General features: G+C 40.4%; 1 protein-coding gene across 1 annotated transcript in view; it reads right to left on the reverse strand.

The window, feature by feature from the left end:
- The window catches only part of LOC140938770 (uncharacterized), a 64,121-nt gene that overhangs the window by 8,540 nt on the left and 40,367 nt on the right, over positions 1-15,214 (reverse strand). The window contains exons 33-46 of the mRNA XM_073388299.1: positions 13,907-14,094; positions 12,970-13,382; positions 11,772-11,918; positions 11,376-11,408; positions 10,476-10,817; positions 10,035-10,064; positions 8,946-9,287; positions 8,017-8,346; positions 5,698-6,091; positions 4,702-5,120; positions 4,422-4,535; positions 3,093-3,495; positions 1,344-1,762; positions 137-436 (exon numbers count right to left, since the gene is read on the reverse strand). Coding sequence (XP_073244400.1) covers positions 137-436; positions 1,344-1,762; positions 3,093-3,495; positions 4,422-4,535; positions 4,702-5,120; positions 5,698-6,091; positions 8,017-8,346; positions 8,946-9,287; positions 10,035-10,064; positions 10,476-10,817; positions 11,376-11,408; positions 11,772-11,918; positions 12,970-13,382; positions 13,907-14,094 — 3,874 coding nt within the window. The remainder of the gene's footprint in view (positions 1-136; positions 437-1,343; positions 1,763-3,092; positions 3,496-4,421; positions 4,536-4,701; positions 5,121-5,697; positions 6,092-8,016; positions 8,347-8,945; positions 9,288-10,034; positions 10,065-10,475; positions 10,818-11,375; positions 11,409-11,771; positions 11,919-12,969; positions 13,383-13,906; positions 14,095-15,214) is intronic.

Here is a 15,214-nt window from a genome sequence, read left to right on the forward strand (position 1 = left end):
CTATTTTAAATCATTATTGTGTACCAACAAATACTAAGTTGATTGCTTAACGTGCTCTAAAACGCTTTCACAAGGATACATTACAAGGTTAAAAAACGTGTTGGATAATTTAGATAGATCAGTTGTGTAAACTTACCTAGAGCAATGGTACAGTTGACGCCACCAAAGTACCCAACACAGCTACAAATGTACAAGCCGTTACTGCTTTCACAGCCCGCCCCATTTGCACAAGGGTCGCCTTCACAATAGTCTATGAAAACAGTAGTAGGAGCAATTGTCGTTGGCGCAGTTGTGGTAGTAGTTGGTGGTTTCGGTATTGTGAAACATTCTCGTCCATCCCCTATATCCGGGCATGCGCACTGGTATCCACTTTCTCTGGGGCTTAGCAGACAGAGATGGGTACAGTAACCATTCGCATTCATACATGGATGATCAGCTGAAAGAGAACAGTCGAGTAATTAACTAGCAAATGTATTTCAAAGTTAGCCCTAAATCTGCTTGCCCAAATAAGTTGCAAAGAAGACAGGTTCCTAGCCCGGGGGTGTGGGAGCACTCTCTACAATGGCCTATACGGTAGGGCTACGCCGAAGTGGGTTCCTATTTCAGACTTTACGTATATGCATGAAATGGTAGGGATTTCACTAAATGAAGTATATGAAGGGTAGGGAAATCTGTCATTTCAGTCAGTAAAAATGTAAAAGTCCCAAAAGGGCTAGCTAACAGATGCATTTTATGGCTGTTAAAAATTCGAAAAACGTTCTGGTTTTGTTCATATTTAGTTGGCAGTGAAGTTACAAAATAGTACAACTAAGATGTGATGATGGTGTTGGCGGTGGATGAATACTTTGGAATTATGGCTGCGACAGTGATAGTGCTAGTGTTGACGGTGGAGGGAATAAACGTGTAGGGTAGCCTGAAAGGAATGAATGGGTGTTGTTCGTGGTTAGTGCAACTGAGGCGTGGTGGTGGTGTTGGCGGTAAAGGAAAACTTTTGGAAAAATATGGCGGTGACGGTGGTAGCATTGGTATTATTGAGGGTGGAAGAAACAGTAGAAACATGGCGATAAAGAAACGACGGTGGTGGTATTTACGTTGGCAATGGAGGGTAACAAAAAAGGGGCAAGTACAAGTCTGTCGTGTCGGTGGTCACGTAGTGGATGAATGCAAAAGAAATATGACGATGACGTGTTCAGTGCCATAAGGAGGTCAAATCGCGCTTACTATACTACTCAAAACCGTTGTGCTGAAGGTTTGCAGAAAAAATAAATCCGTGTCAACTTTCAATGCCAAGGACTTTGGTTTGTCTCAAATGAACAAGGATCACTCGAAGAATTTGTACTTACTATTTCGTGTTGGAGTTCCTTTTTTAACGGCTAATCCAAAAGGACTATAGATTCCTGCAGCTACAGTTTCAATATTGCCTCCTGCAACGGTCTTATTCACCCGGTAAACCTTCTCCTCATAATATTCATTCCAGTAAACAAACTGGTCGTCGAGCGCAACCCCATGTGGTACATCGAAATAAAAGAATGACTGGAGCAAACTCTGCGGAATATACGGACTTCCAGCTGAATCAAGATTAATATAAAACAAGCCGTACAAATAGTAGCTAACAAAGTAAAGTCGGTTCATTTTTACATCCAGGGCAAGACCCAGTGCGTCATATTGGCCAAAAGAATGTCTCAAGAGGGTAATATTTCGGCGGTTACTTCCGTCCATGTCAGCACCTTCAATAATCCCATAACTTGACCAGTACATGTACCTAAAAAATTAACAGACGTGTGCATTAAAGCGGCTGGGTCGGGACTGTCTACGGGTTCATTTTGTTAATAGAGAGCCTAAGATCCACGTTTACACCACACGGCAAACGTGAATTTGTACCACGTAACCAAGTTTCCCCCCCTATTTTTCGTTTACTGTTTATTGCTTCTACCCAAAAAAGTAGTTTTATGCTAGTTTTATCCACAAAAATCGTTCTGGACCTTTTTTAACTGCTTATTTTCTATTCTGAGAATTCTCAACTGACGTTTGCCGTTTACCGTATGCCGTAAACGTGAATTTTGATCTCTCTAGTAACGCCAGTTGCTCGTCCTTTATTCACTAAAAAAATTGAGAAATTAGTTGTGATTGACAAAGTCACAGATAATGTCTCCCAGGTAATATTTCGAACGTTACGAACAAGAAGAATGAACTTTAAAAACTATTAGGCTAGCAAGGTTACAAAGACCACAATCGCGATCCCCCTTCAATCTTCTCCAGGTTTGTTCATCCGTACCTCTTTTGTACGTATTTATTGTATTATTTATCGATGCAGTCAACTCTCTCTAAGACGGACACCTTTGGGACCGGCACTAAGTGTCCGTCTTAGAGAGGTGTCCGTCTTATAGAGAATCAAATAAAGGGAGTAAAGAAAGGCAAGGACCAACTCTAGGTGTCCGTTTTACAGAGGTGTCTGTCTTATAGAGGTGTCCGTTAAGAGAGAGTCGACTGTATTTTTGCCTTCTTTGAGGTTTTTAGCGGTTATTTTTCATTCAGTTTGGTGGCGTTTCCAACTGTTTGAATTTTTATAAATCTCATGACACCCTACCATTGTAGGAAATAAACGCATCTTAAACCCACTGAGGCTTAGCCTTGGACAGGCTCTGCAGTGGGGGAAAAAGAACAAAAAACGGGGTCAAATAGGACAAATATCGGCGAGCGAAGCGAGGCACCTCTCGGCTCGCTTCGCTCGCCGATTCTTTTTTTCGCCCATGCCGTTTTTTCTTTTCTTCCCCTCCCCCCCCTAATACGGATCAAGCCTGGTCCCAGGATAACTGAAGGTAAGATTTATGTCGCTGTTTTCTGTGTATATGTGAACGGCGACATTAAGCGCGTGTCCTCTGGAGGATGGAAGAGGGCCCTTCTCTTCAGAAAATGTGACGTTTGTTGCAGTGTGGCAAATCAAGACAGCTTGTGAAATTATTTACGACCACGTCACAATCATTTATGACAATGTAGTTTTCTCAGTTTTCCCATGAATAACAAAGCAAAAGGGCACTAGTTTCCCTGGCTCCACTGTGCTCTTTCAGTTACCAAGAATAGGTAAAGCTCACCCTCTCATGGTATCCAAAGCAATATCTTCTGGATATAAGGACAGGTTAGAAACAAGCAATTTTCGGAAACTTCCGTCCAGCTTTGAAACCTCTACGGTTAGATTTCCTGTACTTATCCAATAGACATTTCCTCCGAGTAAATCTAGAGCGATACCACTCGGCTGAGAAAGTCCCATATGAACAATTTCTTGGCTCCTGCCATCAACAAAGGCTCGCTCCACAAAGCCATGGTCGTGATCGGTCCAGTACACACGATGTTCGAACGGATCAAAATCAACGCCAAGGGGAAACGAGAGGTTTTTAAGTTGTAGAGGCACGATCGTGGTATCATCTGGGCTTAGTGATGACATGTAGATTTTGTTATCATAAGAGTCTGTCACAAATAAAACGTCTGCGACAGTGCCTGAAACAAAATCAAATAAACAATTATCGGATGAAATCTGACCCTTTGACTCTGTCACTCATGAGATGAAAACACCTACCTTATTATAGGAAATTAACGCTCCATGAAATTAAGGTATTGGAAATAAACGCGACTTAAATTAACGCGAATTTAATGGAAAAAAACTTTCGAATAAAGAAAATTAACGCGAAAGAGGAGGTAGAATTTTATAATAAAGGAAATTAACGCGATTAAGAAGCGGTTGGTTGTGACAACTGGACACACATTTAACAAATATTGTGAACCTTCCCCTTAGCTTTGGTGAAAGATGAAAAATAAAGGGTAAATGGAAAGAAAGAAAGAAAGCTTGTAGTTAATGTTTTTTAGGTGTCAAGAATGTCTGGACAGGTTCCAAAATTGGGGTTAAAATACTGGAAATTAAGAGCGCGGAAATTAGCGCTGCACTTAATTAACGTCGCGGAAATTAACGCTCAACAAAATTAACGCGCCTTAAATTAACGCGAATTTTAACGATTCGCGTTAATTTCATGGATCGTTAATTTCCTATAATAAGGGAAAATCAACTCAGAGAAATTTCCCCTTACACGCCCAGGGCTTATACAAATTTTGTAAGAGGTTAAGAAGGGCTCATAAACAGGAGAGCGCGAGGAGCTAAACAAACCGCGGGTACGGTAGTCACTTAATTGAATGAGTGTTTCAAGATTCGGAAAGAAAGATTCATTTCAAATTTCAGTCAACGTGGTATTTCGTCTCTCTTAAATCAACGGTTAATTAAAAAATGACTTCCGTATTACTTTGGGTTAAAAGCCTGGGTTTGAGAATTAAGGGTTAAGTTCTTTGCCGCTAATTGCCATGGTAACGCTTAAAAATTTTGTCTTCTTTAAAAGAAAATTATTTCCAAAAGAATTTAATTTTATACAACTTACAAGTCTTTCCATCTTCGTTTATCTTCATTCCAGCCTGGCAGAGGCACGTTCGACCACCAGGTCGCACTACACACATCTGGGAACATTCACCATTATTTTGACAGGCCGTTTGAGCTGTAGAAAGATAAAGTAGAAAAGAGCTTTATCAGAAAAAAGTAAATCTTCAAATTGCTATGTTAAAAATTGTTTGTAATTATGTTTTTAGCTTGACCATTTTTAACTTGCGAAATGACTTCACTAAGTGTCTCTAATGAGATACTATTATAATTGTAATAATCACCTGATGTTTTAGGTGCCCGCGAATTGTAGGCGTAAAGTCCGGCAGGTTTATTAAACCCATCGGCAATCATGCGCACTGTTCTATTAGTTACGTCAGCCTCAAAGATGAATCCTTCGTACATTCCACCGCCCTGGTGAGCCGTCCAGTAAAGGGTGTCGTTCAACATTACGAGGCCAGTTGGTCCATGAAGGCCGCTGCCAGAAAGGAGGGTGTGTACCTCCAGACTTATGAGGTCAATGTATCGTATCACGTTATTGGATTGGTCAGAAAAGAACAAACGAAGTCCAGGTATATCAACAACCAGGTCGATGATAGTCTGTCCGATGCTTGACAAATTTGCAAGAACAATCTTGTTTTTACCGTCCATGTCTGCTTGTAATATTTGTGGGTTCCATCCAACTGACGCGAAGTACATAAATCTGCAGAAAGGAGATTTAAAACGTGAACTTAGTCATCTTCATGGAAAACTACATCCTTTTTGTCTTTTTTTTTGTGTGTATTTTTTTTTTCCAGTTTTACACATCTTAATTGGTTTCTCCAAGATATTAGCTATATAGTATAGCTACTCTAAAATTCGAGTTAAAATAAAGGTTATGTATCTGTATGTAAGTATGTATTGTTATAATGAGGATCCGAGATTGTTGAAAATTGAGACGAACCGTCGTCAGGTGCTGCGTTCTAAAAGTTGAAAATATCTTCCTTCCTAGAAGGAAGAAAAACGTAAGTTTTCTTAATTTATTTTGTCCCAGCAGTTGTGACAGAAAGAATTGCACTACAGAGCATTCATAACTGTCTTCTTTGAATCCGGGCAGGTTAAGCAAGTTTTAAATTACTTAATTAACAAGTAAAATGTTTAAAAATTTAACTTTTGCAAATACGATACGACTTTTTGTGTAATTCAAAACAAGATATATGTCAGATCTGAGATATTTCATTAGTTATTTCATTGTCTTAACTTTCATACCGTAGGTATAATGATGTAACAAGAAATCTTACCCCAAATAGCTATTCAACGCTATCCCTTGAGGTGAATCGACGTCAACAATTACAGTCTCATAAGAACCGTCTAGTTTGACAACTTTAATATTGTTTTCATTTTGGTCTGCGACATAGATATTCCTTCCTATAGGGTCTATTTCAAGCCCCATCGGACGTGAAATGCCCTTTATCACGACCTGGCTTGTGGTGTCGGTAAGGAAAGCTCGATGAATGTTACCATCGGCATCTGCCCAGTAGATTCGCTCCTCCACTGAATCGTAAGCTACTCCAAACGGCGAAAACGTCAATGGAATTGACAGTGGCAATGGATTGAGTGGAGTCGGCTGTTCTAGAGACATGTAGTAACACACTTTACGCCCTCCTTCACAAGAAAGCAAGAAATCACCCGCACCTATAATATAAAAGGAAATTTATAGAAGTTTTAAGCTCACGTTTTTCCTCTTTGAATCGTATAGTAATTGGAGAGAAGCACTTGTTAGGGAAATTGTAAATTTTTGTAATTTGTTTACCCACGGAGCACTAAGGAGTTCATAAGAACTCGTTGAAACGTGTCCGTGCGTTCCAGATCGAATTGGAATTTGAAAGTGTTGGTTTTTAAGGAGAGATGAAAACCGGACTACCCGGAGAAAAACCTCTCGGAGCAAGGGAGAGAACCAAGAACAAACTCAACCCACATATGGCGTCGACGCCAGGATTCGAACCCGGGCCAAATTGGTGGGAGGTGAGTGCTCTCACCACTGCGCCACCCTTGCTCCCTCAAGGAAATCCAGAATATCCTGTTGCATGTCATTATTGAAAAGGACTGAACATATAAAAACTGACAAAGTTAGACAAATGGACGTTGATATATTAAGAGAAACACGATGAAGATAGAAAGACACACTTATAAATCCAACAGTTGCCCCGACGAAGTCTTTTAATAAGGATGAAATATCGGCAAGAGTAGTTTTTTCCAGTTTTTTGAGGTTACATAATGTTATTCTGGAATTACCATCCTGACTTTCGATGTTGTTTGATGTGTTATAAATCCAACATAGATATAAATTGCGGCAGACAAACAAAACTCCGCAAAAAAAGAAACGACGAATCTGATTTTTTACTTCAATACTGGCAACAAAAAGTGTTCGAAGATCTTTCGAAACACGCAAACATGCAAACAAATCCAACTTCTTCGAAACTTCTTGCAAATATATGTTTTGATTGTGCGCGTTTTGATTGGCTTCCGTAACTCGGAATATTCTTGCATACTCACTGTTTTGGGACGGGATTCAAAATGGCTTCTTGTTTCGCGACACTTTCCAAAGATGAAATTTTAGCAGTAAATGAAGCAGCTGCACCAACAAGTACCAAGAAAGAGAAAATTTGGCTTGTCGTGTTTACTGGTCGGTATAAAAAAATTCCTTACTGAATTTGAATCAAAATCATAACAAAATTATCCCCGAAACACTGTCAACTGAATTGTAAACAAACTCTTATAATAACTAAGTAACGTCTTTTATTTTAAAAAAAGTTACTTTTTTTCTTTTGATCCAACTGATTTGCTAAATATTAAAACAACTATTCCCCTCATGCTAGGGTCGCTTCATAGCGCTAGATATGTACCTCGACGCTTCGCGTCTCAATATACCACCACTATTCACCTTTCCTTTGGGGGATAGTTGTATTGCTATTCACTGATTCACCTCCAGCTCCTCCGAGCGAGCGACGCCAAACTTGCGTAAGTTATGAATAAAATGGCTTCCCGGTTTGCTGCCGTAAGGCAAAAAACAAGGAAATTTCACAAATAATCAAAAAAGCTGTTCCCGAAATACACGAAGAAGGTGAAGAAACTCGGTTTGGAAGTTTTAACTGGTAAAGCTTTGTCTGTTTGACTTGAATTAATCGATGAAACCGGTAAAAAAGGTTCTTGTTTACAAATGCAAATTAAGCTTAAGTCTTGAGTTACTTTATTTAGCTTACATGTTCATAACTAAGCTTTAAAGCAAATTTAATCCTTTTTTTAGAGAATGTTTTTTAATACAAAGAGAATTCACAACTTCTTTTGAAGAAATTTCTACGAAAGAGCTAAACAAATGCCTTCAAAAGTTTTATTTGCCGGCAAGAAAACGCGACGCTTTTTCGGTCATTGCGCACCAAAATTGTAATGAGATCGTTGGCAACTGTAATTGAGTTAAAAATCATCATTTTTGTGCTCAATTATGTCAATGTTTTAGTATATACTGAAAAAATTATTCACCTCAGTATCGGTGGCTAGTGGTGCTTATTTACCTCGCCGCTTCGCGGCTTCACTTCGGTGAATTACTGTTATCTACCCACCTATTTGAACTGTTTCATTACTGCAGATGACTGATGCATCTTCACTGTGACTGCAGTCATTATTGCCCCATCCATTGTGAGGGCAATCCTCAATGGAACTTTCATTACCCACGCAATGCACGTTATCTAACCATATGTGACCGTTGCCTTCGCCAAATGCAGCAAATTGTGGTGCAAGAAGAGCCCGTTCATGACCAAGAGAACGACATACGACTTGAGCGTCCTTGAAATCCCAGAAATCATCACAAACAGTTCCCCAATGACCATCGCGAAATATCTCTACTCTTCCTTCGCCACTTCTGTAGCCACCAGCCAGTCTCAGAGTCTTATCTAAAAACGATGATAGCCGTTTGAAGTTAAAATACCAACTTGAAAAAGTAGTTTTACTGGTGGAAGTTACGTTTACGGTACTACAGCATTCAAGTTTTGAGCTAGCATCAACCCTAGCCTGCAACGCAGACATAAATTTCAACCTCGGTCAGTGAGGCCCGCGTACCAGCGCTGGTATCCATGCTCTGGGCTCCAACGGACTCCAATAATTACAGAAGTGCGTTTCGTAAATCGGCCATGGCTCTTTAGCAGTCCAATCATGAAGTGTACTCAAATCTTGGTACACAACTGGAGGCACAGAACAAGGACTTCGGCGCTGTTTCGCAGACAGACTTAACCACAGTTTACTTTCGTCCATGGCGCAGGCTTCATTTGCACGAAATGATGTACCTTATGCTGGCGCTGGTACACTTTTGCACACGACTCTTACATCTTCTCATCTTCATCTGCTTCTTCTCTCCAATGTCATTTTCATTGTCAGAAGTATTATATTATAGACAAATTATAATTGTGTTTTTATCAAGTTTACGTGTTGACTATCACTGTTTCAATTTTGAAACACATTGATTTCGTGACACAGCAAATGAAACAAGACAAACCTGGAGGCGGTGGTGGTGTGTACTTGCATACGACTCCTACATCTTCAGAATGGTAGCAATTATGTCTTCCCCATCCGCCATGGCGACATGCCGCGATGCTCTGTTCATCACCGACACATTCAACATCATCCAGCCAAATCTGACTTGGCGCTGAGGAGGAGTCGTACCAACCACAGCAGTGTGTGCTCCAGGCTCCCTCGGAATAGCCAAGCATGCGGCAAATGACGTTCGCTTCATCGATTCCCCAGTAGTCATCACATATCGTTCCCCACGTGCCATTTAAGAACAACTCCACTCTTCCTTGATTTGAAGTAGAACCAGATCTCAAACGAACCCTTAATTCTGTATGAATGGAAAGAAATCAAGAAAAAGGGTAGATTTACAACGACGTATCCCGATAGAATATGGCGCGTGGACTGGATTAAGTTAAGGGGACTCACTGGCTCCATTGGGCAATTTTAGGTAGGCAATTTAGTAACCGACTGCTCATATAATTTACATAAATGTTAGACTAAAAGGAACCAAAAAGAAAGAGAAAAAGCCAAAAGGAATATAGTGTAAGTAGGCATGCAACGCCTAAATTAGAGCCTTGGCTGTCTTGCTTTGGCTTTACCAAGGTGCCAATGTGGTTAAATTACTATAAATCTAAATATAAATCTAAAATTTAATTGTATGACAATTTTTGAGAAATTTCTGTCGTGGTATCTGTTTGTTGTTGTTGTTCTTTTATTTTTGCTGCATAATTACTAGGCTTTACAAAACATGATGTGAAATCGTGTGACTACGGAAAACTGTGACGTTTACCGTCGAACGTTTTGTGTTTTACGACTGTGTGCAGACTACCTTAAAAACTACCGTCTGGCGGTGCATCCGTTTAAAAGAAAAGGTTATCTCATTTGGGACCGAGGAAGGAAAGGTACATTCCCGGGGCTGTGCCAGAAGACAATGGATTAAAGGTTTTGTTAGGGCACTACCGGACAGAAGGCAAACATCTGAGAGCAAGGATTTCAGTAAAAAAAAAACCCTCCGGGTGTAGTATGCGGCGCCTAAGTAAGTATTAAAGTATGCAAACTGCGGGCGTGGTCTTACCTGGATGAGGTCCTGGTGCTACCGTTGGGACTTGAAAGAAAAAAAAGACAACCATTCATTGACCATCAGATGTAGTTCTTACTCCTACAGTACTTACTATTTAATGCTGCAGCAAAACAATGAGTAATTTATAGCTGTATTCTGCCAAGCCTATAAGACATGCTTGGCCGATAACAGAAAACATTTTAGAAGATACTTGATAATTATGTTAGCTGCAAGCAAGATTTTTAGCTGACTTTAAATAATATTGGGATATTTCGTATCATACATGTAAGGTTTTCCACATTTCACAGTTACTGATGGAACCGAGGTATTACACAATCCAGCACTTCAAAAAAATGTGACCTGACTTGGAACAAGAATTGACAACGGCAACAGTGTATCAGATGTGCTAATTTACAGAAAAAATTGGATAGCCTCTACTATAAACTTAGTAACTACCTTCAGTTGGTGGAATAGATCCATTGTAGCATACAACTCCAGCATCTTCGGAATGCGCGCAATCATGAGTTCCCCATCCATCGTGCCTACAGGCAGCAATGGTTTTCTCGTCACCTCTACACTTCACACTGTCCATCCAAATGGGGAAAGAACTGTTTCCTTGTCCAAAATGAGCATATCCAACAACGTAAACTGCAGCAGAGTAATTGAGCATTCTGCATATAACTGTAGCCTCCCTGTATCCCCAGTGGTCGTCGCAAATTGTTCCCCATTTTCCTTGGTGATAAATCTCAACCCTTCCTTCGTTCGATGAGTTAGAGCCTCTGAGTCGCACTCTGACATCTAAAAGTTAAACATTATGTCGAGTAATTGTAAGAGCAGTTTGCTGCTGATTCCGACGCGGACCGGAAATGGCCACTGTTATTCTACAACCACGACAACGGAGGCCGTTCGCTTTTGGCAGGTTTTTAATGCAATTGGTAACCTTTACGTCCTATGCCGTTGAACAAATTCATTTAATTAAGAGTTGATTTATGAGAAAAAGTTTTGTCAAATGTCACTGTTTGCTTTGCCAATAAAGCTTATTTCCATAGTAAACGCGTACACTCAATGCAGCTCATCAGTACGGCACAAAAGATGCGTTGTTGGACACTAAGACAGTATATATTAACGCAAAGCATGTACGGTATGGTTGTTCTTGTTATGTCTATGAATGAGCTTTGTGTACTTCCATTAGCACACGCTCTTCAATGTGAGCGTGCAGTGACTCCAATGACTTACAGAAATGCCAGACTAAGTAACACTACATTAGGTAGGGCAGAATAGATGATGTATCTAATTCGTCAGAATAATCACAAGAAATCCCTCTAGAAGCAAAAATCATAGGTTGTCTTACTTTACCTGGTACGGGGATTGGCGTAGTTGGCACGGTCACTGAAATGAGAAAATAATGTCGCAATGAGTAATTTTTTTAAAAATTTTTGTATACACGATGTCAACAAGTAAAACGTGCCAAAGTGAGTGTGAATTAATTTTTATAATTTTTTCAAGACATCTCAGGGTAAAACTGAGTAGATGCGTAGACGAAGATGATTGTGATTCTGTATGCCAGAAAAGCTAACAACACCAAAGGACCTAAAACTCTCATAGCTGTCGGATACATTTAGTAACACGTATACACATTGATGAGATTACACTGCAAGAAACATAACCTAAATAAATCCATTTTGAGAGTAGTTTGCACGTGAGGAAACCTGTCTTTGAAAGAATACATACACTCTACGAAAGGAGACTTACTATTGCCATTGCAGTTCCTCCCGCCGGGTCCCAGTTCTCTAGCACCATTGGGACATGCGCATTTGTATGTTCCATTAGGGGATACCAAGCAGAGATGGCTACATCCTCCATTGTTAATCCGACACGGAGGTTGGTTTGTTGGGGGAGCTTTTAAAAAAAAAGAACACTCTAAGAAAAAACTGAGCTAACAAATCTAGATATTTCTCAGGCACTGTCATTCTTAGAAAAGTCTTCTTAGCGATATTTTGGTGTTCCCATGTTGAAAATTTGAATTTGACCCCATCAGGGTCAAACACTGGAAACTTTGCCAAAACTGCCTCCGACGGCTCTAAATCATCGTCTTCTGTTCTATATTTAGACAACGAAAAAGCCAGTGAAATAGAGTCTCTGTTACTGTTTTTGGTTCCTGCTGTACAATGACCTTATCTGCCTTGTTGTAGTTTAATTCAAGAGATCTCCTTCATATCTCAGCGACACAAATTAAATTGGTTTGTTCTAAAATTGCTGAGAATTAAGTCAGGTACTCCTTTATTTCAGTTTATGAGTTACTTAAAAAGAGTAATATAATATGAGCTTTAAGCCCTAATTTTCTTCAGAAAAAATATAAGACACCCAAGGATTATTACTCAGTACATTTAAAAGGGAGCCTTGCCCTTCATATTTCATCAAGCTAAAAACACTTCGAGAGCGCCTGGCGTTTTAAACGTGATAAAGCTCTCTTGCTCGACGCTCGTCTTTCAGAATTTTAAAAATAAATTAAAATGAAATTTACAACAATACAGCAAACTACAGTCGAACCCCGCTATTTCGAACTCTGTTAATTCGAAGTCCCCGTTATTTCGAAGGGAGATCGAATTCCCTTGGATTCCCCCTTCCTCGGTTATTTCGAAACCCCGCTATTTCGAACTTTTTTCCATTTCCCCTGGGACTTCGAAATAGCGGGGTTCGACTGTATTGAGATTAACAGTGCGGGACGATAGACTTGCGGATAAAAAAGAGAGGGACAAAAAGTTGGAATAGGTTACAATGCCGAAAGAAAAAACAAGGAATTGAATCTCGTCAAGACATCGAGTGCCATGGCAAGTTTGACGGCTTAAAGTTAGGGACGTTGTCCGACATCTTACAATTATGTTCCGGTATGCAAAACACAACATCCGAAACGAAACATTTTTCTGTTCGTTCATTGAACTCTACTTACCAACTGGCTGTCTCGACTCGTCGAAGACCACAGCACCCGTCAGGAAAACATCCGAGAGGTGTCCAAAGTTGTGTACGAGCAAGGGGCGTGACTTGTTAAACCACTGAATGCTCTGGCTGTGCCAATCAACCCAATATAAATTGTCACCGTACAGAGCCAGGTCAGCTGGGAAGATGTTATGAGAGACATAGTGCACAGTTCTCCAATTATTGCCGTCATAGTCTGTGGATTCGATGTAATTGTCGTATGCATCCATCCAATAAATTCGTTCAGCTTCATAATCAATAACCACACTCATAGGAAACAACTGGTATAACCAGAAAGACCAAAACACTACCTGTCGGTTTTCACCGGATAAATCTGCTCGTTCAATTTTAGGATAATACAATCCCCAGTCTGTCCAGAACATGTACCTGGAATTAGAAAATAGTAAGGACTGTTATGTCGGTGTCATAATAAGGGTCCTGCTTAGAAGCTTCGTTCGGAAGAAAGGCGAGCGAGAAACGCGAGGGACTGGTGATGAGGTCCGAAAGGCTACGGGCAGGAGAAGGAAGAGACGCGCCCGTTTTCTCCTTCCCGTCTTCGTTTGCGCACATTTACATTGAGAGAGAGACGTCTGTGTACGAGACAGCCTCAGGATTTCGCTATTCAGGAATTAGACAGAACCTTTTTTAACATACATAGATGTATTTGCATTTTCCCATTCTTAGCATCTCACACATGTTTCAGTTTCATTTTATTTTTTAAAGCGAATGTCAATGCAAAAAACTTAGATCCAGGGTCTCCCAACCGTAGTCAAAGCAATGACCTTCTCGTTATCTACCACTGAGCTACAGGTCTAGGAGAAAGTTTCCCCGAGTAGCCTATCTCCTAAGCTCCTTTCGTTCATGAACGAAGCCAAATACCTATACGGGGGAAGAGAATATAAATTTGTTACCCAGATTTTGGATCCACGGCGATTCCACGTGGGTTGTAAAGACGTTCAGTAAATAATGTCTTTCTATGACTTCCATCAACCCTTGCCACTTCAATTCTCTCAAAGATGTAATCCGTCCAGTAAATCAAACCACTCTCCCATTCAACAGCTAATCCGTCAACTTGTCCTAGATTGTCTCTTATGATGACCTTCAACGAAATTAAAAACAGAATCGATATAAACATTAAATAGCAGCGTTTCTACACGGCCCTCTTAAGAACCGTGTCCAGTCTGTCACGTTCTCTTTATGTTTCTTTCAGATTTATTGACCGATATTTTTGCTTGATTCTTTCGTCGCTTGTGATTGAATAACATTTTATAGATGCGCCATAAGTCTGAAAAATAACGATGAACAGCAGGTGCAAACGGACCCAACAACTCCCAACATTGATTGTCGTAGCTAAAATTTTAGGTTGATTTAGCAACACAAAGGGAACGTCAATCGACGACGGGAAAAAGCCCGCGGAAAGGACTAAACGCGACTTCCGGTGCTCAATTTGCCTCTCTGCGATTGGTCATTCCAGTTGCTTGATTTGCGCGCGCCGTCGTCAACTGACGTTCCCGTTCTGTTGCTAAATCAGCCTTTTGACAGGTTCGAAACGTTGCACAACAACCCCCAACAACACGCAACAACATGCAACAGGGTGTGCAAACGAATACAACATGTAACATCCAACATTGGCTGAGAGTTGTTGGCCAAAAGTGTTGCGTCCGTTTGTACTGGGCTTCAGATATAGCTTGTAAAATTAACTCAGGGAAATAAGGAGGTGCAACGTTTCCTTCTTTATGCAAGGTTCAACTCATGTCCTCCAGTTGATGCAGGCGTTTTCGAGCCATATGACTGACCAGACGTAAGCGTGATCATCTATCAGTCTGAGAGTGCGTTCCTTTGGGATGATTCGGATCAGGATCAGTGATCCGAGATCACTCGGACCATGGTAGACCAAATGAACCGATGAATCCTTGTCCAGAGTGGATTCATCGGTTCATTTGATCTACCATGATCCGAGTGATCCGAGATCACTGATCCTGATCATGATCATCCGAAAGTAATATAATGTATATATAAGTAATATATAAATTTAGCTAAGTCTAAAGGCGAAGCTCCCGTTACTAAATTCATACTTTACTTCAAACAAAAAGAATGTTGTAACCATTGCAAAGAAATAATCTTGGATTTGAGCCTGTGAACAGGTAGACACCTGAGCCCGCGATATAGTCATGTGACACTGGTCAGAGGATACATTGTTTTGACAACTGTCAGTTGAC

Source organism: Porites lutea, chromosome 5, assembly GCF_958299795.1.
Source record: "Porites lutea chromosome 5, jaPorLute2.1, whole genome shotgun sequence".
Taxonomy (NCBI): domain Eukaryota; kingdom Metazoa; phylum Cnidaria; class Anthozoa; order Scleractinia; family Poritidae; genus Porites; species Porites lutea.